At 50.8% G+C, this 24,528-nt stretch overlaps 1 protein-coding gene across 1 annotated transcript; it reads right to left on the bottom strand.

The window, feature by feature from the left end:
- Positions 1-2,070: 2,070 nt before the first annotated feature.
- Positions 2,071-23,383, bottom strand: LOC119979590 (heat shock-related 70 kDa protein 2-like). Its single transcript, XM_038822049.1, has 2 exons — positions 23,043-23,383; positions 2,071-5,527 (listed from the first exon to the last, which is right to left on the bottom strand). The coding sequence occupies exons 1-2, from the start codon at positions 23,323-23,325 to the stop codon at positions 3,888-3,890; spliced, it is 1,923 nt and encodes a 640-aa protein (XP_038677977.1). The 5' UTR covers positions 23,326-23,383; the 3' UTR covers positions 2,071-3,887.
- Positions 23,384-24,528: the final 1,145 nt, after the last annotated feature.

The following is a 24,528-nucleotide window of genomic DNA, read 5'->3' as shown; positions in this document are numbered from 1 at the left end:
CATGTAACGACGTCACGTAGTAAATGTAATTGGAAACCATCTGAAAGAGAAGGTTCAGAGGAAATGTAAAGAAGCAAATAAGAGACGCAAAGAGGAAGTATGAAAACAGACTGGCAGCCAACATAAAAGGGAATCCCAAAGTCTTCTATAGGTATATAAATGGAAAAAGGGTGGTAAAGAGTACAGCTGATTAGGGACCAAAATGGGATTTACACATGGGGACAAATGGCATAGCTGAGGTATTAAATTAATACTTTGCACCTGTCTTCACGCACAAAGATGCAGGCCATGGTTAGGTAATTCAGACACTGGATGGGTTTAAAATTGAAAAGCAGGTGATAATGGATAGGTTGTCTGTACTTAAAGCACCAAGGCCAGATGAGATGCATCCAAGAACACTGAAAGAAGTGAGTGGAAATTGCAGAGGCACTGGCCATAATCTTTCAGTCTTCCTTCGAGTCAAGCTGTCCTGCAGAATTATTAGTATACGTTACATCTTTACTCAGAAAGGGGCTGGTTTAGCACAGGGCTAAATTGCTGGCTTTTAAAGCAGACCAAGGCAGGCCAGCAGCACGGTTCAATTCCTGTACCAGCCTCCCTGAACAGGCGCCGGAATGTGGCGACTAGAGGCTTTTCACGGTAACTTCATTTGAAGCCTACTTGTGACAATAAGCGATTTTCATTTCATTTCAGAAAGGTAAGGGTGTAAGCCCAACAACTACAGGCCAATCAGTCTAACTTTGGTGGAGGGAAACATGTAAGAACAATTTGGGGACAAAATTTAATAGTTACATGGACAAATGTGGGTTAATTAAGGAAAGACAGCGTGGGTTTATTTTTTTAAAATAAATTTAGAGTACCCAATTCTTTTCTTTTTTCCAATTAAGGGGCAATTTAGTGTGGCCAATTCACCTACCCTGCACATCTTTGGGTTCTGGGGGTGAGACACATGAAGACATGGGGAGAATGTGCAAACTCCAGGACAGTTACCCAGAGCCGGGATCAAACCTGGGGCCTCGGCGCTGTGAGGCAGCAGCGCTAACCAGTGTTCCGCCCTTCACATTCTACCTTTTCAGACAAGTCTAATTCTCTTTAGAAAACCTCAATTAAACCTGCCTCCAACGCACTGTCAGACAGGGGATGGTTTAGCAGAGTGGGCTAAACAGCTGGCTTGTAATGCAGAACAATGCCAGCAGCACGGTTCAATTCCCGTACCGGCCTCCCCGAACAGGCGGTGGAATGTGGTGACTAGGGGCTTTTCACAGTAACTTCATTGAAGCCTACTTGTGACAATAAGCGATTATTATTATTAGACAATGCATTCCAAACCATGGACTCCTTCTGAGCTGTAACAATTCTGTAAAGTGTCTGGAGTACAGTGGAGTGTTTTTGGAGATTTTGTGGTGAATTTCTGATTTCAAGGGAGTGTTTCTGCATTCTCACAGGGAGGACAGAAAATTTGGTGACCTATTCACACAAAGGTACAGTAGGTATGGGTGAAGGAGTAGCAATGTCTCTGGGCCGACAACACGATGAGGGGCTGGAGCAGAGACCTCAGAGTGGAGGGGCTTTACCTCTCTATCAACTTAATACGGACTCCACCATGCTCTTTAGCAAAGATAGGCAGGCCCGCCAATATACAAAGCATCTCAGTGTACATCCTGATCAGTGTTCTCCAATGTGCAGCCTCATCAGCAGAACCCAGCTGGCAAATGAACCATCCTTTCTCCCTCGGCCTGGCTGCAGCCCATTCATGTCCCGTTACTCAATCTCAACTCTAACAGCCTCCAAGCCATGTGCAGTGAAAGTATCTGAACTGGTGGCTGAGTGTCACGTAGGGGTCCAGACAGTGAGTGGTGGCTACTTGTTAATGGTGAGTGGGAACCGCAGTAAACCTGCATGAATCATCACCTGTCCTCCAAGCATTGATACTAGTTAGGTTTTTATTAGCCTTGGGTTGTGAACACTAATTATAGCACCTTTCATGTGACCTTTGCTAAGGCCACTCAACTCAGTACAGAATAGAAACTAAAACACAATCAAAAGTGGAAACTTCAATTGTGTCAGGTCCCAAGTGTAGAACTAAGATTGTCTTTATTTTTTTGTTATTTTTTTAAACATTTCACATCTGGGTTAAACGCAATGAATTAAAATACATGTAAACAAAAAAACTCAACACAAATCTTTGTGCAGCAAAAAGCAGAATACTGCAGATACTAGAAATCTGAAATAAAAACAGAACATGCTGGAAGTGCCCGGGTCTGGCAGCATCTGTGGAGCGAGAAACAAAATTGTTTCAGGTTGATGAGCTTCCATCAGAACCTGAAAAATGTAGTAGGATGCATATTTCTAGTTTTCTCTTATGCTGGAGTGTTAACTGCTTCAATCTGTGGACTGTTGCAAATCAGGGTATTGCATGTGTCCATGGAACTGATAGATCTGTTGAAATAGATCTAACTCTTCTGTGCAGTGCAATGGAACACTATTATTCATTTCTCCTTGAGCAACAGCACATCTGCTCTCGGTAGATCTTTTGTTTCTTTTCTCGTCCCGTCACCATTCTCTTTGGCTGGCATTTCAATCTCGCCCGTCTTCCACCCCATCACAGACCTTAGGCCGTGTCCCACCCACCCCTTGCTCAAAACCTATTACTTTCTCTAACTTGTCCCATTTCTGCTGAAAGATCACAGAATTGAAATGTTAACTCTTTCTCCTCGCTCCACAAATGCTGGCAGGCTTGCTGAGTGTTCGCTGCATTTTCTGTTTTTAATGTAAGAATTTTTGTTAATAAATTTTCGTAAAATAAATAAGGAACACGGAAACAGTTAAATATAACAGACAGAGCTTTGCATCGAGAGAGCTGCTGCATTCTTATAACCAGAGTTAACTATACTTTTATCAATCTAAAGCATGCTGTTGTACAGACAAGTAAATTTCATCTCTGCAACTTATCACTGTTGCTCAAGGAGAAATGAATAATAGTGTTCCATTGCACTGCACAGAAGAGTTAGATCTATTTCAACAGTTCTATCAGTTCCATGGACACATGCAATACCCTGATTTGCAACAGTCCACAGATTGAAGCAGTTAACGCTCTCCAGCAGTAGATGGGTTCCACTTTCAGTGACACCACAGTAAGGAAGGCGTGTAATTCCTCCTCCCCTTCCAGGAACACAGAAAGCCTGTAGCCCCTCCCTCAATAAAAAGGCCTCTAACCTTCCTTCGCATCAGTTACTTTACCAGGAGAGAAATTATGGAGAGGCAAAGTCTCACATCTCTGCATATCTGCCAAAATGATGCCATCTTTTTTTATTGGTTATTTAAATGTTTCCCCCAAAATAACCTAACAATACTCTCCTTATTTTATTGAGGGACAGCATCCCACCTCAACAAGTTTGGAGCTTCTTGTGATGGGGGCTCTTTTGATTGTATTCACTCTGATCTGTAGACACCCTGTTTGACAACTGTGCAAATTTCAGTAGAATGAACACACATGTTTGGAGTTTGTGAAGAAACCCATTGATAATTTAAAAAGTGGAAGGACAATGGCCTACGACGATCAGAATTAGGTCATCCGATGTACCGACACTGCAGGGACTGCAGCGGTTCCAGAAGGCAGCTCAGCAGCACCTTCTCAAGAACAATGAGGGATGGGCAAGAAATGATGGCTTAACCGCCCACATTCCATAAATGAAGGAAAAGAAAATGAACTAATCTCTAATAAGCTAATGCACCGTAGATTACTCTGCAAGGGAACTAAACTGTTGAGTAACTCGGTAACGCATTCACACATTCCATCTTTCCTTCCGTCTGCAATACTGAAGTCATCTGGAAACTAACTCAAAACCAAATGGCTGCAAATCTTCCAGTGCCCCTCCCCACTTCACTCAGTCAACTTCTTCAATGGTGGGTCCAGACACATTCCTGGGATCAGAGGTACTGCCAGCCCCTCCAGGAATCCCAGCACAAGGACATCGGAGAAATTTGGCTATTGGCTTGCAGACCTTTTCCAGCTCCTTCTGCTGGTGTTCAAATTCTTCCTTCACTGCCGTCTGGTTTCTTTCCAACCAGCCGAGGACTTCCTGACATTTTACCAGGATACTGCTCTTTTCCTCGTCAGTGATTTTTCCTTTCAGCTTCTCATCTTGTACAACCTGCTTTACAGCATACACATACGTCTCCAAGGCATTTTTGAGAGTCACTCTTTCACGGTTTGAATCATCCTCGGTCTTGTAGTGCTCTGCATCCTGGACCATGCGCTCAATCTCATCTTTGCTCAGCCGTCCCTTGTCATTGGTTATGGTGATTTTGTTTTCTTGCCCTGTGCTCTTGTCCACAGCCGAAACATTCAGGATGCCGTTGGCATCTATATCAAAGGTCACCTCTATCTGTGGTATTCCACGGGGAGCTGGTGGAATATTGGAAAGGGCAAATTTGCCCAGCAGATTGTTGTCTCTGGTCATTGCTCTCTCACCTTCATAAACCTGAACAAGGACACTGGTTTGATTATCTGAATAAGTGGTGAAGATCTGAGTCTGCTTAGTGGGGATAGTAGTGTTTCGTTTAATGAGGGAAGTCATGACACCACCAGCTGTTTCAATACCCAGAGACAAGGGAGCAACGTCCAACAGCAACAGGTCCTGCACATTTTCAGACTTATCACCTGTTAAAATAGCTGCCTGTACAGCAGCACCGTAAGCCACAGCTTCGTCTGGATTGATGCTCTTGTTCAGCTCTTTCCCATTGAACAAATCTTGAAGCAGTTTCTGGATTTTAGGGATCCTCGTGGAGCCTCCTACAAGAACAATGTCCTTAATCCGCACCTTGTCAATTTTTGCATCACGAAGGGCTTTCTCAACAGGCTCCAGTGTGGCTCGGAACAGATCACTGTTCAGTTCCTCAAACCGGGCCCTTGTGATAGATGTATAGAAATCAACCCCTTCGTACAGAGAGTCAATCTCGAGGCTGGCTTGGGTACTCGAGGATAGGGTCCTCTTGGCACGCTCGCAAGCCGTACGCAGGCGTCTTACTGCTCGCTTGCTCTGGGATATATCCTTCTTAAACTTCCGTTTAAATTCTTCCATGAAATGGTTTACCATGCGATTGTCAAAGTCTTCTCCCCCGAGATGAGTATCTCCAGCAGTGGACTTGACTTCAAAGATACCATCCTCAATGGTCAGAACAGAAACATCAAATGTTCCACCTCCCAAATCAAAGATCAGGACGTTCTGCTCGCCAGATCCTGCTTTGTCCAGTCCATAAGCAATGGCAGCTGCTGTTGGTTCATTGATAATCCTCAACACATTTAAAGCAGCAATAGTTCCAGCATCTTTGGTGGCTTGTCTTTGACTATCATTAAAATAAGCCGGCACTGTAATCACAGCATTCCTCACGGCAGTGCCCAGGTATGCTTCTGCCACCTCCTTCATTTTTGTTAGCACCATAGAGGAAATCTCCTCAGCAAAGAAAGTCTTCTGTTCTCCTTTGTACTCCACCTGAACTTTGGGTTTCCCGCCATCACTAATCACTGGGGAAAGATAAATGAAGACATTTTTAATAAATGAAATAAATCTCCATTTCTTAACAGAATATTCATAAGATGCCAATGTCAAAAACTTCCCCTCACAGTATGTGTTAAGATTGAACAGTTTAGGCCAATACAAGAGTTTAGAAGAATGAGGGGAGATCTAACTGAAGTATACAAGATGCTAAAAAGTATGGATAAAGTAGACTTGGAGCTGATGCTTCTTGTGGGGCATTCTAAAACAAGAGGTCATAGTCTTAGAATAAGAAGTAGCAAATTTAAAACAGGTTTGAGGAGAAACCTCTCCCAAATGGCTGTGAATCTGTGGAATTCGCTCCCCCAGAGTGCGGTGGATGCTGGGACAGTGAGTAAATTTAAGGAGGAGTTGGACAGATTTTTAATTAGTAATGGGTTGAAGGGTTATGGAGAAAGGCAGGACTATGGAGTTGAGGCCAGGATGGGATCAGCCATGATCACATTGAGGGTGTTTGGCCCGGGAGGCTAAATTGCCTACTCCTGCTCTTGGATCATGTGTTCTGGGGAGGAGATGCTCTGGCTGATTTCGCATCTGTAATTATCTCGTTGTGGTGTGGCCAAGAACGCAAAGCAACTGGTGTTCACAGATTAAATGCCTACAGTATGGAAGTTGCAATGTGGACCATTATGTTTATGCTGTTTCCTGCAGTAATCCAAAACTAATCTAACTCTCCTGTATTTCCCTCTGTATAAACCCAGCTTCAAACATTTATGCATCTTGTCCTTGAAAGACATAACAGTGTCTGTCTAACCAGTTTCTCGATACAGCATTCCATCCTCCAACAACTCCCTGCATATTGAAGCTTCACAACTTTTCTCCTCAAGTCTCGCTGGCTGGTGTACATGGACACCCGCTGCTCAGCCAGTGAAATTAGTCTTTCTCTGCTCATTCAATCGACACGTTAAATTTAATAGCATCTTGACTGATACAGGCTTGGAGGGCCGAAGGGCCTGGTCCCGTGCTGTATTGTTTTTCTGTATCTTATGTACCTGCACACTCACTTTCAGGGAATCATGCATTCGAAACCAAAGAATGTTTCTATTTTGGCGTATCCATGAGCATCTGACCATTGAATTTCCATCACTGCTTTTTCATCCAAAGTATATCACCTCACAATTCCACATTAAAATTGCCTTTTGGCACTAAACTGTTCATGTCCTGTTAATCTCTTTACAGCCCTTGCTATTTTTATATCAGCAAATTGTGATCCTAAGCCCAAGTCCAAACCATCTGTGTAGACACCAGGAAACAGGAAAGTGGATCATGCGCTGGCTCCGAAAGGTACACTACTTCCAACTCTTCACCAAAGCAAGCAAATAGCTCTTTGCCTCTTGACCAGTAACACAGTTTCCATCCATGGTTCATTTCTTCCTGCACATGTACGCAAAATTTTACAACTATCTTCTGTGGGACATCATAAAAATCTTTCTTAAAAATCCATGTAAATATCGGCAATTATTGCATCACTTTGCCTACCTCATCTGTCGCTGTTTCAGGAACTGTAGCGGTCCTAATAACTTCAGCAGAAATCCCAGAGAAAGAGAGGAAAAGGAGAAGTGGAGGAGGCAGTTCAAGAGGTGAAAAGGAGTGAAAAGAGGATTGTTTGTGAAGAAAGGAAATGAGCAGGATTAGCTGTTGTCTAACCTGTGGGAAGCACGGTAGCACAGCGGTTAGCACTGTTGCTTCACAGCTCCAGGGACCCGGGTTTGATTCCCGGCTTGAGTCACTGTCTGTACGGAGTCTGCACGTTCTCCCCGTGTCTGTGTGGGTTTCCTTCGGGACCTCCGGTTTCCTCCCACAAGTCCCGAAAGACGTGCTGTTAGGTAATTTGGACAATCTGAATTCTCCCTCTGTGTACCCGAATCGGCACCGGAGTGTAGCGAAAAGGGCATTTTCACAGTAACTTCATTGGATTGGACTGGATTTGTACCGAGGTACAGTGAAAAGTATTTTTCTGCAAGCAGCTCAAACAGATCATTAAGTACATGAAAAAAAAATTAAAATAAAATACATAATAGGGGTACACAATGTAAATACATAGACAACAGCATCGGGTGAAGCATACAGGAATGTGGTATTAATCAGGTCAGTCCATAAGACGGTCGTTTAGCTGGTAACAGCAGGGAAGAAGCTGTTTTTGCGTGTTCTCAGACTTTTGTATCTCCTGCCCGATGAAAGAAGTTGGAAGAGTGAGTAAGCCGGGTGGGAGGGGTCTTTGATTATGCTGCCCGCTTTCCCCAGGCAGTGGGAGGTGTAGACGGAGTCCATGGATGGGAGGCAGGTTTGTGTGACGGACTGGGCTGTGTTCACGACTCTCTGAAGTTTCTTGTGGTCCTGGGCCGAGCAGTTGCCATACCAGGCTGTGATGCAGCCAGATAGGATGCTTTCTGTGGTGCATCTGTAAAAGTTGGTAAGAGTTAATGCGGACATGCCGAATTTCCTTAGTTTCCTGAGGAAGTATAGGCTCTGTTGTACTTTCTTGGTGGTAGTGTCGACGTAGGTGGATCAGGACAGATTTTTGGAGATGTGCAGACTGATGCACAATCAATGGACACGAAACGTAGGTGAAGTCCGAAACGAAAGGCTTTAATTAGTAAGAAGTGAGCCCGGCAGCAGACGTACAGGAAATGGCTGGCTGCCGGGGAACACGGGTTCTTATACCCCGCCTCATAGGTGGAGCTACCTTCCTCTTAGCCAATAGGGATAAGAGGCACACAATACCTGGGCCAATGGGCAGCGGGTCCTCTGCACCAATGGCAGCTCACACTCCCAGGTACTGTAATACCCCTAGTCATACTACCACATTCACCCCTTGTTGAGAAAGGAACCGGGGGGGGGGGGTTGTGTGTGTGTGTACGGGGAATGCGGGCATGGGGAGAGGGGGGGGGGGTGTCCCGTGCGAGTATATAAGAGACTGGTAGTATGACTAGTGATGTTGGATCGTACCTCTTCAATGGTGGCTGCCCGCTGGCCCGCAACTATTTACAGGGTTGAGTCAAGACACAGTAACTATATACAGTTTGGAGAACAGAAAAAAAAATAGAGAACAAGCAAAAACAAGACTCCATCAACAGTTCACATGGATTCGATCAGCCGATTGCGTGCCTTGGACGTCCTGTGCGACCTGCGGAGCTGTGCTGGCGACGTTGGAGTGGTGGTCGTCCGTGACTTCGGGAGCGGCTGCGTCCGTACCCCTAGTGGGAGCTAGCGAGGGCCAGGCTGGGGGAGGGTCGTCCTGTCCACTAGGCAATGCGTGTAAAGGTGACGGTGGGGCGGGGGGCTGGCGTCGGGGGGGTGGCTGGAATCCGGCAAGTGCCAGGTCCCGTAGGGAGACCGTGTCCTGTCGGCCGTCGGGGTACTCCACATACGCGTACTGCGGGTTCGCGTGGGGCAGCTGGACCCTCTCAACCAACAGGTCCGACTTGTACACCCGCACGTGTTTCCGGAGCAGGATGGGCCCGGGGGGTAGCCAGCCATGTCGGGAGCGGGGTCCCTGAGGAAGACTTCCTGGGAAAAACAAGAAGGCGTTCACGAGGCGTTTGATTAGTGGATGTACAAAGAAGTGACCGGATTGAATGAAGGGCATCTGGGAGGACCTCTTGCCAGCGGGAGACTGGGAGATTTCTGGACCGTAGGGCCAGCAGGACGCTCTTCCAGACCATACCGTTCTCCCTCTCGACCTGTCTGTTACCCCTGGAGTTGTAACTGGTCATCTTGCTGGAGGCGATGCCCCTGCTGAGCAGGAATTGACGCAGCTCGTCACTCATAAAGGAGGACCCCCTATCGCTATGAATGTAAGCGGGGAACCCAAACAGAGAGTAAATGGTGTGTAGGGCTTTAATGATGGTGGGTGTGGTCATGTCGGGGCAGGGGATGGCGAACGGGAAGCGGGAGTACTCGTCAATCACGTTGAGGAAGTACGTGTTGCGGTTGGTAAAGGGGAGGTGTAGCCCTCTAAAATGGACACCAGTCTACAAAATGGAGAACTGCTAAGACTGCAGGGAAAAACAGCCATAGTGAGGACAAACAGCTTTCAGAAGCTTTCAACAGTGAGACACTCGTAAAAACCGGTTTCAAGGCAGGTGCAGAGACTCAGCCAAAGGTGCAAATAGGAAAGCGATCTGCATACTAATGAGATGATACCGGCCCAGTCCCAGATACAATAGAAACATTTTAAGTATCGATTGATACTTTCTATAGCTACCCAGCCAGAATGGCGCCAGAGAACCCAGGTCAATGACCCCTAGGAACCGCCCCCGCCATCGAGGATCGACTCCAGGATAGGGGAATTCGAATGATATCGATTGGGAAAGACCCAATCGATACCTAGCAGGTGAAAGAGCCCGCCCCAAGGGGCACGGACCTCTAGGACCTATAAAAAGGTCAAGCACATGATTCGGTCTGTTGCTCCCAGACTCCGGCCCAGATCTGCTGTTGCTTCCAGACTCCGGCCTAGGCTGTTGCATCCTGACTCCGAACCCAGCCTCCAGATCCTGTTTTTCATCACCGGCCGTTGAGCATCAGCCATCTTTCAGTAAGTGCCAAAACAACGATCGCTACGTGACCCAGACATTGCTTATACTCTTGCCGACTATTAGTGAACAGAAGGTGCAGTCCAGAAAGGAACAAAGGCCTTGTCCCCTGACCTTGCTGGTTCCTACTTAGATAAGTATTTAGTCGTTTAATAGTAGAAATAAGTATTAGTCTTTTAGCGTGTGCATGAGTATTTATTATATCTGTTATAATAAACATTAATTGTTTAGACTTACTGATCAGTGTTAAGACTTATTGCTTTGAACTTGAACTTGATAACTTGTGACGGTGTCTCTGTTACAGCACCTGGCGACTCCTGAGCATAGATACAGATACAGAGCCAAACCAGTGTTAAGCACATGTCCTTTAAATGGAGGCGTGTTAATCACACTAACAGTAGAACGAGCAACAGAGGGGACCTTTGAAGTCCATGCTGAGACGTTGAAAGGGGAGGGAAGCCTTTATCAGATGTGCTTGTTCGGGGCGGTAGAAGTGCGGTTTGCACTCCGCGCAGATGAGGCATTCCCTGGTCACTGTCCTGACCTCCTCGATGGAGTAGGGCAGGTTGCGGTCTTTATAAAGTGAAAGAAGCGGGTGACCCCTGGGTGGCAGAGGTCCGCGTGGAGGGTTCGAAGGCGGTCCACTGTGCGGTGGCACAGGTGCTGCGGGACAGGGCATCGGCAGGCTCGTTCAGCTTCCCAGGACGATACAAGATGTCGTAGTTGTAGGTGGACAGTTCGATCCTCCACCGCAAGATCTTGTCATTCTTTATCTTGCCCCTCTATGCGTTGTCGAACATGAAGGCCACTGACCATTGGTATGTGAGGAGGGTGAACCTCCTGCCGGCCAGATAGTGCCTCCAATGTCGCACAGCTTCTACTATGGCCTGTGCTTCCTTCTCGACCGAAGAGTGGCGGATTTCGGAAGCGTGGAGGGTACGGGAAAAGGCCACGGGTCTGCCCGCTTGGTTGAGGGTGGCCGTCAGAGCTACATCGGGCACGTCACTCTCGACCTGGAAGGGGAGGGACTCATCGATAGCTCGCATCGTGGCCTTTGCAATATCTGCTTTGATGCGGCTAAAGGCCTGGTGGGCCTCCATCAACAGGGATAAACGTGGCTGATTGAATGAGGGGACTGGCTTTGTTGGCATAGTTGGGGACCCACTTGAGCGTAATATGAAAAGAAACCCAGACAGCACTTGAGGGCTTTGGGGGAGTGGGGAAGGGGGTGCTCCATTAGGGGGCACATGCGCTCCGGGTCGGGGCCTATCACACCGTTACGCACTACGTAGCCGAGGATGGCTAGACGGTCGGTGCTAAACACGCATTTGTCCTTGTGGTAGGTCAGGTTCAGGAGTTTTGCGGTTCGGAGGAATTTTTGGAGCTTGGTGTCGTGGTCCTGCTGATCGTGGCCGCAGATGGTGACATTATCGAGATACGAGAAGGTGGCCCGTAAACTGTATTGGTCGACCATTCGGCCCATCTCTCGTTGGAAGACCGAGACCCCGTTTGTGACAGCGAGGGAAACCCAAGTGGTAGAGCCGCCGGTCCACTTCGAACGCAGTGTACTTGCGATCACTCGCGCGGATGGGGAGCTGATGGTAGGTGGACTTGAGGTCCACCGTGGAGAAGACCTTGTACTGCGCGATCCTGTTGACCAGGTCGGAGATACGTGGGAGAGGGTACACGTCCAGCTGCGTAAACCTGTTGATGGTCTGACTGTAGTCTATGACCATCCTATTCTTCTCCCCGGTCTTTACCACGAGCACTTGTGCTCGCCAGGGGCTGTTGCTAGCCTCGATGACCCCTTCCTTCAGAAGCCGCTGGACCTCGGACCTGATGAAGGTCCGGTCCTGGGCACTGTACCGTCTGCTCCTGGTGGTGACGGGTTTGCAATCCGGGGTGATGTTTGCAAACAAGGACGGGGGATCGACCTTGAGGGACACGAGGCTGCTGACAGTGAGGGGGTGCATAGGGCCGCCGAATTTGAATGTTAGGCTCTGGAGGTTACACTGGAAGTCTAACCCCAAGAGTGCTGCCACGCAGAGGTGAGGGAGGACGAATAGCTTGTAGTTTTTAAACTCCCTCCCCTGGACCGTGGGATCCGCTATGCAGCACCCCGTGATCTGTACCGAGTGAGAACCGGAGGCCACAGCGATTTTTTGCTTAACCGGGTAGACAGGGAGGGAGACCGTGGCGGGGTGGACGAAACTCTCTGTGCCCCCGGAGTCCAGCAGGCAGTTTGTCTCGTGGCCGTTGAGCAGAATCTTCGTGGTCGCTGTGGAGAGGGTACAAGGCCGCGACTGGTCCAGTGTGACTGAGGCGAGTCGTGGCAGATATTCAGAGTCATCATCAGGCAGGGAGTAGTCACCCGTGGGGTCCTCGGTGCTGATCCAAGATGGCGGCGCCCGTCGGCCACACATGGTGGGGGGTGGACAAAATGGCGGCACCCGTTCCCCGCACGTGGAGTCGGGGGTCCAAAATTGCGGCGCCCGGGGGTCACACGTGGCGGTGGGGGCAGCAAGGTCCACGGGCCGCGCGGGTCCCCTGAGGAGAGCGGGAGGAGGGGGAGGGAGTCCCGCGGTCGCTGCTTGGGACCACAGCGACCGCTTTAGCTTGGCAAACGGCCACAAAGTGGCCCTTCTTCCCGCAGCTCTTGCAGGTTGCGGAACGGGACGGGCAGCGCTGACGGGGGTACTTTGCCTAGCTGCAGAAATAGCAGCGGGGCCCCGTGGGTTTTTTGAGGCACCCTGCGGCGCAGGCCTGGGGGGGGGGGTTCCGAGTCCGTGGGGGTGAGAGAGGCCAAGTTCAACACTGCCCAGGGGGCCGCCGCGCGGTCGGGGGTGTACGAGCGAGCGTTACAATTCGCAACGTCTAGGGAGGAGGCGAGGTCCCGTGCCTCTGTGATGCTTAAAGTTTCTCTCTCCAACAGTCTTTGGCGGATCTGCAAGGACTGCATACCTGCAACAAAGGCGTCTCGAATCAGAAGTTCAGTATGCTCAGCAGCAGACACCTGTGGGCAGCCGCAGTTCCTCCCCAGCACGAGGAGGGCACGGTAAAATTCGTCCAGGGACTCACCAGGTATCTGCTGCCTCATGGCTAGTAAGTGCCGAGCGTAGACTTGGTTCACCGGCCAAAATGAAATGTTCTTTGAGCAAGTCCATAGCCGCGTCGTAGTCTGTCGTGTCCTCTATGAGCGTGTACATGGCGGTGCCGACACACGAGTGGAGGATGTGCAATTTCTGCTCCCTCGTCGGGACGTTTTCCGCTGTGCTCAGGTAACTATTGAAGCAAGCCAGCCAATGCTTAAATGCGGCTGTTGCATTTGCTGCGTGAGGGCTGAGTCGAAGACACTCCGGCTTGATGCGAAGCTCCATCCTTTAAAATCTTGCTAATTAAATTGATGCACAATCAATGGACACGAAACGTAGGTGAAGTCCGAAACAAAAGGCTTTAATTAGCAAGAAGTGAGCCCGGCAGCAGACGTACAGGAAATGGCTGGCTGCCGGGGAACACGGGTTCTTATACCCTGCCTCATAGGCGGAGCTACCTTCCTTAGCCAATAGGGATGAGGCACACGATACCTGGGCCAATGGGCAGCGAGTCCTCTGCACCAATGGTAGTTCACACTCCCAGGTACCGTAATACCCCTAGTCATACTACCACACCTAGGAATTTTAAACTGCTAACCATCTCCACCTCGGCCCTGTTGATGCTGACAGGGGTGTGTACAGTACTTTGCTTCCTGAAGTCAATGACCAGCTCTTTAGTTTTGCTGGCATTGAGGGAGAGATCGTTGTCGCTGCACCACTCCACTAGGTTCTCTATCTCCCTCCTGTATTCTGACGCATTGTTATTCGAGATCCGGCCCACTATGGTCGTATCTCCAGCAAACTTGTAGATGAAGTTGGAACCAAATTTTGTCACGCAGTCGTGTGTGTACAGGGAGTGTAGTGAGGTGCTAAGTACGCATCCTTGCTGGGCCCCGGCATTGATGTTGATTGTGGTGGAGGTGTTGTTTATTCTTACTGATTGCGGTCTGTGGGTCAGAAAGTCGAGGATCCATTTGCAGCGGGAGGAGCCAAGTCCTAGGTTTTGGAGCTTTGATATGAGCTTGTTGTGACTGCAGCGTTTTGTGTTCTATGTTTCTAAGGGTGCATTTCTATTTTTTGATTATGTGATAATGTTATGTCATGTAACATCATACTCAAAGAGTACCATCTAAAGATGCAGTATTATTGGAATGTTACCGGCACACAAAATCTTTAATAAATATCGAGGTGTTCATATCACAGAGGGTCCACCATCGATAACTGAGTTTCCTTGAGAAGACGAAGAACAAATGCCAGTGGAAAAAAAATCATGCCTCACAGCACTGTTCACCATGCCTTTCCAGTAGCCATCAGAATCACTGTAGCTTTGAATCTTTTCATTTCTGGCCCCTTCCAAAGAACAGCTGTGGGTTTTGATGGTGTATCACAAATGAGTGCTCGCTACCACACCTCACAGGTTACTGGCGTGCTCTTTGCAAGGCATACAATTCCAGACATAGGATGCCTCACAGGCAGAAAGGGTTTCACCTCTAACACTAGATTTGTGCAGGTGTAGGACACCGTTTGATGGCCATCAAAGCACGCAATGATTGGCTTGTCAGATTCATCAACAGGAAGCGCTTTCACTCCCTTAACATTCAACTGGTCTGTGGCCACAAGGACTCTGTGCGCCCACATTCCTGACAGCTGCCATGACTCCTTCAACCCCCTCCGTCCCAGGATCCAGCTGCTTTCTATTCCACCAACTAAACTCTGTGGATCAATTCTAAGGGTGGAATGACAGTCCTTGAAGAGATGGGTCCTTACCCTTTACAAGAACCCATCACATTGGCAGGTGCATTACAACCACAGTCATCGGTTCAGTAAGACAATAACCGTGCAGACCATTAGGCTGGTTGGGCATAGGGGCTGGTTTAGCACACTGGGCTAAATCGCTGGCTTTTAAAGCAGATCAAGGCAGGCCAGCAGCACGGTTCAATCCCCGTACCAGCCTCCCCGAACAGGCGCCGGAATGTGGCGACTAGGGGCTTTTCACAGTAACTTCATTCAAGCCTACTCGTGACAATAAGCGATTTTCATCTCATTTCATTTCCCGGCTTTGGTCACTGTACAGAGTCTGCACGTTCTCCCCGTGTGTGCATGGGTTTCCTCCGGGTGCTCCGGTTTCCTCCCACAGTCCAAAGGTGTGCAGGTTAGGTGGTTTGGTCATGCTAAATTGCCCTTAGTGTTGGGTGGGGTTACTGGGTTCTGGGGATAGGGTGGGGGTGTGGGTTTGGATAGGGTGCTCTTTCCAAGAGCTGGTGCAGACTCGATGGGCCGAATGGCCTCCTTCTGCACTGTAAATTCTATGAAATCCATTTCTGGTGCCTGGACCGGTCGGGTGATACCTGCAGTACACTCCTTTGAGGTTCTCCTGCATAGTGGTGACTGATATGTTCTCAAAAACATTGCCTACCAGATGGGGTGTGGACCTTGAAGGGTGCAGTGCTGGGTCAACACAGCTCAAAGGAGGAAGAGGAGGATGAAAAGACTAAAAGGACATAATGCTGCAGGGAGATGGCAAAAGAATCCTTTATGATGTCCTGTGATCACTATATAGGTACAGATGCTTTATTTAAATTCAATGGAAACTTTGTATCTTAAAGCACACAATATCTTGTTCTCCTACCACTCTTTCTGCTCGCCCGCCGACACTGGCACCTTGTTAGCAAAACTTCAATTTTAAAATTCTCACCCTTGTTTTAAAATCTCTCCTTGACCTTGCTCTTTCTATCTCTGTAACATCCTTGAGCCTCACATCTCACCGAGATCTCTGTGCTCTTCTAATTCTGCTTTCTTGACAATCCCCGATTTCCATCGCTGCATCATTCAGCTGCTTTCAATTGCCTCTAATCTCTGGAATTCCCTCCCAAAACCCCCTCTTTGTACCTTGCTTCCCTCCTTTAAGACTCTCTTTAAAACTCGGTTTGAGCAAGCGTTTGGACATCTGACCTAATAACTCCTTATGTGGCTTGGTATGAAATGTCTTTTTTTTTTAAAGGCAATTTTATTGAGGTATTTTTTGGCATTGTAAACAGTAGCAATATACATTAGTGTGCAAATACCAATTACAAAAAACATAGTGCAAATAACAGTTCCTCTCTCGCAAATCGACCCGCCTATCTTCCCCCTACTCTACACTATTCTATCCCCCCCCCCCCCCACCGCTGACGATTAGTTCCCCGCGAAGAAGTCGATGAACGGTTGCCACCTCCGTGCGAACCCCGATAGTGATCCTTGTAAGGCGAACTTGATTTTTTCCAAGCCGAGAAAGCTTGCCATGTCCGACAGCCATATTTCGGTCTTTGGGGGCTTTGAGTCCTTCCAGGCCAACAGTATTCGTCGCCGGACTACCAGGGAATCAAAGGCCATAACGTCGGCCTTTATCCCCTCCTGGACCCCCGGGTCCTCCGACACCCCAAAGAACGCCACCTCTGGACTCATCGCCACCCTTGTTTTCAGTACCCGGGATATGACGTCTGCAAATCCCTGCCAGTATCCCCTAAGTTTTGGACACGCCCAGAACATGTGGACATGGTTCGCCGGTCCTCCCCCACATCTAGCACACTTGTCCTTCCCTTCGGCTCAAAGAATTTGCTCATCTGGGCCATCGTCATGTGGGCCCGGTGAACCACCTTGAACTGAATCAGGCCGAGCCTGGCACATGTTGCGGTTGCATTTACCCTCCTCAGAGCGTCTGCCCATACGCCTCCCTCCAACTGCCCCCCAAGCTCCTCCTCCCACTTGAGTTTCAGTTCCTCGGTCCCTGTGTCCTCCGCTCCCATAAGCTCCTTATAAATATCTGAGGCTCTCCCCTCTCCTACCTCACCCCTGGAAACTACCCTGTCCTGGATCCCCCTTGGTGGAAGGCGTGGAAAGGACAGGACCTGTCTACGTACAAAATCCCGCACCTGCAAGTACCGAAAGTCATTCCCCCTCGCCAGCCCGAACTTCTCCTCCAGCGCGAAGCTCCCTTCCAGGAACAAGTCGCCCATCCTTCCCACCCCCGCCCTCCGCCACGCTCGAAACCTGCCGTCCATCTTCCCCGGGACAAATCTGTGGTTGTCACATATTGGGGACCAGACCGACGCTCCCACTTCCGCCGCATGCTTCCTTCATTGGCCCCAAATCTGCAGAGCCGCCACCACTATAGGGCTGGTGGAGTACCTGGCCGGCGGGAGCGGCAGGGGAGCCATGAGCAGGGCTGCCAAACTGGTGCCCCTGCACGAAGCAGCCTCCACCCGCTCCCAAACCGACCCCGTACCCACCATCCATTTCCTTATCATGGCTATGTTAGCCGCCCAGTAGTAGTTGCTGAGGTTCGGCAACGCCAGTCCCCCCTCGCTAAGGTTCCATTCCAGCATCCCCCTCTTTACCCGCGGGTAAATCCCAGGATGATTTTATTGATTCTTTTAAAGAAGGACCGCAGAATGAAAATAGGGAGACAATGAAAAATAAACAGGAATCTCGGGAGGATCGTCATCTTCACCGTCTGTACTCTCCCCGCTAGTCACAGCGGGAGCGCATCCCACCCCCAAAACTCGCTCATTTGCTCCACCAGCCTAGACAGGTTCAATTTATGCATCTTACCCCAGTCACGCGCCACTTGTATCCCTAAATACCTAAAACTTTCCCCAACCAGCCTAAACGGTAGCTCCCTCAGCCTATTCTCCTGACCCCTCGCCTGCACCACAAACATCTCGCTTTTTGCCATGTTCAACCTGTAGCCCGAAAACCGGCCAAATTCCCCTAGGATTTCCATAATCCCGTCCATCCTTGTTGTTGGATCTGACATGTACAAAAGCAGGTCATCCGCGTAGAGCGAGACCTTGTGTTCTATCCCCCCCCCCGACCATTCCCTTCCATCCCCTTGCCGCTCTCAGAGCAATTGCCAGTGGTTCTATGGCCAACGCAAACAGCAATGGAGAGAGGGGCATCCCTGTCTTGTCCCGCGGTATAGTCTCAGATGACGTCCTGTTTGTCCTTACACTAGCCTCCGGGGCCTGATATAGCAGTCTAACCCAGTCCACAAAGCCTTCACCAAACCCAAACCGTCCCAGCACCTCCCATAAATAGTCACACTCCACCCGGTCAAAAACCTTTTCGGCATCCATTGCCACCACTACCTCCAACTCTCTGCCCTCTTTGGTCTTCCACAATCACGTCCGGTACGCAGTCTTCGATTCTGGACACCAGGATATTGGCCAGCAGTTTAGCATCCACATTAATCAGGGAGATTGGCCTATAGGACCCACAAGCTTCCAGATCTTTATCCCGTTTTAATATCAGCGAGATGGTGGCTTGCGACATCATCGTGGGTAGCACCCCATTGTCCCTCGCCTCGTTAAACACCCTAACCAGCACCGGCCCCACTATCCCAGAGAACTTTTTGTAGAACTCCACTGGATACCCGTCCGGCCCCGGGGCTTTACCCAACTGCATGGCCTTCAGGCCCCCCATTACTTCTTCAGCTCTAATCGGGGCCCCCAGCCCCTCTACCATCCCCCTGCCCACCTTTGGGAAGGGTCAGCCCATCTAAGAAGCGCCTTATCCTCTCCGGCCCCGTGGGGGCTTCCGAGGTATACAGCTTGCTGTAAAAGTCCCTGAATACCCTGTTCAATCCTGCCGGGTCTCCAACCCGGTTCCCTGCCCGTCCACTACCGTCCCTATCTCCCTGGCCGCCTCCCTCTTCCTAAGTTGCTGTGCAAGCATTCTGCTGGCTTTCTCCCCATACTCATACACCGTGCCCCTGGCCTTTCTGAGTTGCTCTACGGCCTTCCCAGTGGATAGCACCCCCAGCTCCGCCTGCAGTCTCCGTCGTTCCCCAAGTAGCTCTGCCCTCGGGGAATCCACATATTCCTTATTCGTCCGTGTCATCTCCTGCACCAGTCTGTCCATCTCTGCCATATCCATTCTGTCTCTATCGGATTGAGATCAGTTTCCCTCTCACCACCGCCTTCAGCGCCTCCCAGAGCACCGCTGCTGAGACTTCCCCTGTATCGTTGACCTGCAGGTAATCCTGCATGCATTTCCCCACTCTCTCACACATCCTCTCCTCTGCCAACAATCCCACCTCTAACCTCCATTGTGGGTGCTGATAACTTTCTTTGCAGACCTGCAGGTCGACCCAATGTGGAGCATGGTCCGAAATAGTGATCGCTGAGTATTCTGTATCCCTCACCCCCTCCAAAAAGTCCCTACTCATAATAAAGTAGTCAATACGAGAATAAACCTTGAGAACATGTGAATAGAACGAGATCTCCTTCCCCGTCGGCCGGCTGATTCTCCAGGGGTCTACCCACCCCATTTGTTCCATGAACCCTCTCAGTTCCCTTGCCATTGCCGGGACCCTGCCCACTCTGGAGCACGACCGGTCCAGGTCGGGATCAAGGACTGTATTAACGTCCCCACCCATAATCAACTTGTGTGAATCCAAGTCGGGGATTTTCCCCAGCAGACTTTTGATGAAGTTAACATCATCCCAGTTTGGAGCTTAAACTTTCACTAGGGCCACCCTCACGCTTGCCCCGGATCATGAAAAATCTACCATCCCCATCCGCAACTGTGCTGTCCGCCTCAAATTTAACCCGTTTGTTAATCATGATCGCGACCCCTCTGGTCTTAGCGTCAAACCCTGAATGGAAGACCTGGCTAACGCAGCCCTTCCGTAATCTTATCTGGTCCGCCACTTTCAAATATGTCTCCTGCAGCAACATTACATCCACCTTCAGTGCCCGTAAGTGCACAAACACACGTGCCCTCTTGACCGGCCAGTTTAACCCTCTAACATTCCAGGTGATCAGCCTGGTTGGAGGGCACCCTGCTACCCCCCCCCCCCCCCCCCCCCCCCACGCCGAGCAGCCATCCCACTTCTTGGGCCCACCCCCTGCCCATGTGGCGCGCCTCCCCTGATCCACCTCTTGGCAGCTCCCACCCCCGACCTCTTTCTCGTTACCCGATTCAGTTCGCTCCCTCGTCAGCAGTTCATCTTTCCCCCCTCCCCCAGCAACAACCCCCTGTAACCTAACCCCTGCCATATACTGGCTGAATACACAAACCCCACCTCGCGCCCGTTGACTAGCTCGAAGCAGCTCGCCTGGTGGCTCTCAACTCCAGCGCCACATCTCCCACCTATTGTCCCCCCACTCCCCTCCCCTCATTAACACCACCTCCCCAGAACAGCCCTGTTCGAGCAATCGCTCTGGTACCGAAACAGAGAGAAAACAAACAAAGAACAAGGCTCGCCCCCACAATAGTGCAATTCAAACTGTGTAATGAGGTGGGCGCTACCACCCACCCCCCTCCCAACATTCCCAGAAAAATAGCAAAAAGAACCTGAACTGCCCCCAGCACCCAATAACTTAAACTTTAACTATAACTTTAGCTTTAACTTTAAAACTTTCAAACAAACTTAAGAACACCCCCAATTTTAAGTAAAACATACCGAACGACATCGCTAACACGAAGGGCAATCTACGAACAAATGCAAACATCCCTCAATACACTCTAACTTGAGTCCATGGGTCCTCAGTTCAGCACCAGTCCATGCCCCTTAGCGAAGTCCATCGCTTCCTCTGGGTCATCAAAATAATGTTGCTGAGGGCAGCACGGTGGCGCAGTGGTTAGTATTGCTGCCTACGGCGCTGAGGACCCGGGTTCAAATCCCGGCTCTGGGTCACTGTCCGTGTGGAGTTCGCACATTCTCCCCGTGTCTACGTGGCTTTCGCCCCCACAACCCAAAGATGTGCAGGGTAGGTGAATTGGCCATACTAAATTGCCCCTTATTTTTAAAAAAAAATGTTGCTGTTCCCGCTATGTGACCCAAAGCCGCGCCAGAAAAAGTAGCCCGAACTTGACCTTTTTAAACAGGATCTGTTTAATTTGTCTGTAGGCTGCCCTCCTTCTGGCCACCTCCTGGCTCAGATCCTGGTAGATGCGCAGGACACTGGTGTTCCATGAGCAGCTCTTCGTGCTCTTGGCCCACTGTAGAACCCGTTCCTTGTCCACGAACCTATGTAACCTGACCACCATCGCCCCCCTCTCCTCCCGGCTGCCTCGCCTGCACAAGTGTGCCCTGTCCAGCTCCAACGGACGCAGGAAGAAATCATCCCCCACCAGCTTCTGCAGCATGTCTGCCACATATGCCGTGGCATCCACTCCCTCGGCCCCCTCCGGGATCCCAATGATTCTCAGATTTTGCCGGCGAGACCTGTTTTCCAGGTCCTCCAGCTTGTCCATCAGCCTTGATTGCTGCTCCTTCAATCTTCTAATTTCCACGTCCGCTACCATTTGGAAATCCGCCTGCTCTTCCACTGTCTTCTCCAGTGCCTGGACCTTCTTATCCTGAGCGTCCAGCCTCTGGTCCAGTCGCTCCACCGCTTTCTGGAGCGGTTCCAAATTATCCCAGTTCAGTGCTGCGAAGCTCTTTCATGACCTGCAGCATGTTGTCCAGTGCTGTCTGGACCGTCCTTCCGTGGTCCGTTCATCGGCCATCTTTCCTCCCACTTGCGCTTCCACACCACCTTTGTTCAGCCCCTTTTTTGCCTGTTTTCACTCCCTTCTGCTCCTTAAATCCATACAAGTCTGTATGGATTCAGATCTAGAGTGCTATAGTTTTTCACTCCAGCGCTCAAAAGTTCGAAAACGTCGGGGGAAAAGGTCTAAAAGTCTGACCGGAGCGAGGGCCACCAAATGGGCGACTTACTCCCTCATAGCCACCACCGGAAGTCTCGGTATGAAATTTCTTAAAGTGCTGGGACCTGTTACACTAAATGCGCTATACAAATGCAGGTTGTTAGGCCGCTATATGAATGCAGGAGTTGTTAGGGCATGAGGGTGTTAGGGTGCTATACGAAGGCAGGCGTTGTTAGCGCGTTATTTAAATGCAGGGGGGTGTTAGGACGCTGTACAAATGCAGGAGTTATTTGAGCACTATATAAATGGGGGGTTAGGGCACTATACAAATGCAGGAGGGTGTTAGGGTACTATATAAATGCAGGAGTTTTTAGGGCACTATTTAAATGCAGGAGGGTGCCAGGGTGTTGTACGAATGTAGGAGGGTGTTAGAGTGCTTTATAAATACAGGCGTTTGTTATGGCGCTATAAATACAGGGGGTGTAAGGTGCTATATGAATGCAGGAGGATGTTGTGGTGCTATATAAATGCAGGAGGGTGTTGTGGCAGTATATGAATGCAGGAGGATGTTGTGGCACCAAATGAATAGAGAAGGATGTGACGGTATATGAATGCAGGAGGGTGTTGTGGCGGTATACAAATGCAGGAGGGTGTTGTGGCGGTATACAAATGCAGGAGGGTGTTGTGGCGGTATATGAATGCAGGAGGATGTTGTGGCGGTATATAAATGCAGGAGGATGTTGTGGCGGTATATGAATGCAGGAGGATGTTGTGGCGGTATATAAATGCAGGAGGGTGTTGTGGCGGTATATAAATGCAGGAGGGTGTTGTGGCGGTATATGAACGCAGGAGGATGCTGTGGCGGTATATGAATGCAGGAGGATGTTGTGGCGGTATATGAATGCAGGAGGATGCTGTGGCGGTATATAAATGCAGGAGGGTGTTGTGGCGGTATATGAATGCAGGAGGGTGTTGTGGCGGTATATGAATGCAGGAGTGCGTTGTGGCGGTATATGAATGCAGGAGGGCGTTGTGGCGGTATATGAATGCAGGAGGGCGTTGTGGCGGTATATGAATGCAGGAGGGCGTTGTGGCGGTATATGAATGCAGGAGGGTGTTGTGGCGGTATATGAATGCAGGAGGGCGTTGTGGCGGTATATGAATGCAGGAAGGTGTGAGGATGCTATATAAATGCAGTAGCGTGTTGTTCCCCCCGGTCTCACCGGTGAAGGGCCAGTGCTTCATGTCCGTCTGCACCATCGGGTCGTCGAAGGTGCGGCCGATCAGCCTCTTGGCGTCGAAGACGGTGTTGGTGGGGTTCATGGCCACCTGGTTCTTGGCCGGGTCGCCGATCAGGCGCTCGGTGTCGGTGAAGGCCACGTAGCTGGGGGTGGTGCGGTTGCCCTGGTCATTGGCGATGATCTCCACCTTGCCGTGCTGGAAGACCCCCACACACGAGTATGTGGTGCCCAGGTCGATGCCCACGGCGGCGGAGCGGCCTGCCATGGCCGGGGAGAGGGACCCGGTCTGAGGGGCCCGGGCGGAGGGAGGGTGAGGGGCTGGGGGAGGGGCCGTTCCAACGCGCACGCGCGCTCCTCACTCTCGGCACGTGCGCCAGCGGCGCCTGCGCGGGAGGCGCCCCAGCCGGCCAATCAGAACAGAGGGCTCGGGCGCGCTGAGCGGCCATTTTGACCCTCCCTCAGTCTCCCTGGACTCTTTCCCCCCCCCCCCCCCCCGTCTCCCTGGACAGCCCCCACACCCCCCCTCAGTCTCCCTGGACAGCCCCCACACCCCCCCCCCCCCTCAGTCTCCCTGGACAGCCCCCACACCCCCCCCCCTTCAGTCTCCCTGGACAGCCCCCACACCCCCCCCCCCTTCAGTCTCCCTGGACAGCCCCCCCCCCTCAGTCTCCCTGGACAGCCCCCCCCCCTCAGTCTCCCGGGACTGCCCCCCCCACCCCACCCCCCTCAGTCTCCCTGGACAGCCCCCCTCTCAGTCTCCCTGGACAGCCCCCCCCCCCCCCTCAGTCTCCCTGGACAGCCGCCCCCCCCCCTCAGTCTCCCTGGACAGCCCCCCCACCACCCCTCAGTCTCCCTGCACAGCCCCCCCCCCCCCCCCAGTCTCCCTGGACAGCCCCCCCACCTCCCCCCAGTCTCCCTGGACAGCCCCCCCCCCCCCCCCCCCACAGTCTTCCTGGACAGCGACCACACCCCCCCCCCCCCCCTCAGTCTCCCTGGACAGCCCCCCCACTGCCCATCAGTCTCCCTGGACAGCGACCACAGCCCCTCAGTCTTCCTAGAGAGCCACCACACCCCCCCTCAGTCTTCCTGGACAGCCACCACACCCCCCTCAGTCTACCTGGACAGCCCCCCCCCACCCCCCCTCAGTCTTCCTGGACAGCGACCACAGCCCCCTCAGTCTCCCTGCAGAGCCACCACACTCCCCTCAGTCTCCCTGCAGAGCCACCACACACCCCTCAGTCTCCCTGCAGAGCCACCACACCCCCCCCCCCCCCTCAGTCTCCCTGGACAGCCCCCACACCAAACCTCTGTCCTTTCAGAAAGTACTTTTTCTGCTCTATCCAATTTTTTTGGTCCAAAAATATAACTTCACACATGTTTACATTAAATTCCATCTGCCACAGTTTTGCCCATCCCCTTGTCTGTCAATGTTTCATTGCAATTCTATCCTATTGTCTAGGCTGTCGAC

Source organism: Scyliorhinus canicula, chromosome 2 (assembly GCF_902713615.1).
Source record: "Scyliorhinus canicula chromosome 2, sScyCan1.1, whole genome shotgun sequence".
Taxonomy (NCBI): Eukaryota; Metazoa; Chordata; class Chondrichthyes; order Carcharhiniformes; family Scyliorhinidae; genus Scyliorhinus; species Scyliorhinus canicula.
Note: the sequence above shows the minus strand (reverse complement) of the source record. Positions and strands in the feature narration are given on the sequence as shown.

What these genes read in the sequence shown, in the direction of transcription:
- LOC119979590 (XM_038822049.1), bottom strand. Translation starts at nt 23,325, where the DNA reads ATGGCAGGCCGCTCCGCCGCCGTGGGCATCGACCTGGGCACCACATAC. An exon ending in GAAGCACTGGCCCTTCACCG is followed by an intron (nt 5,528 to 23,042) that starts GTGAGACCGGGG and finishes ATCTTTCCCCAG; the next exon opens with TGATTAGTGATGGCGGGAAA.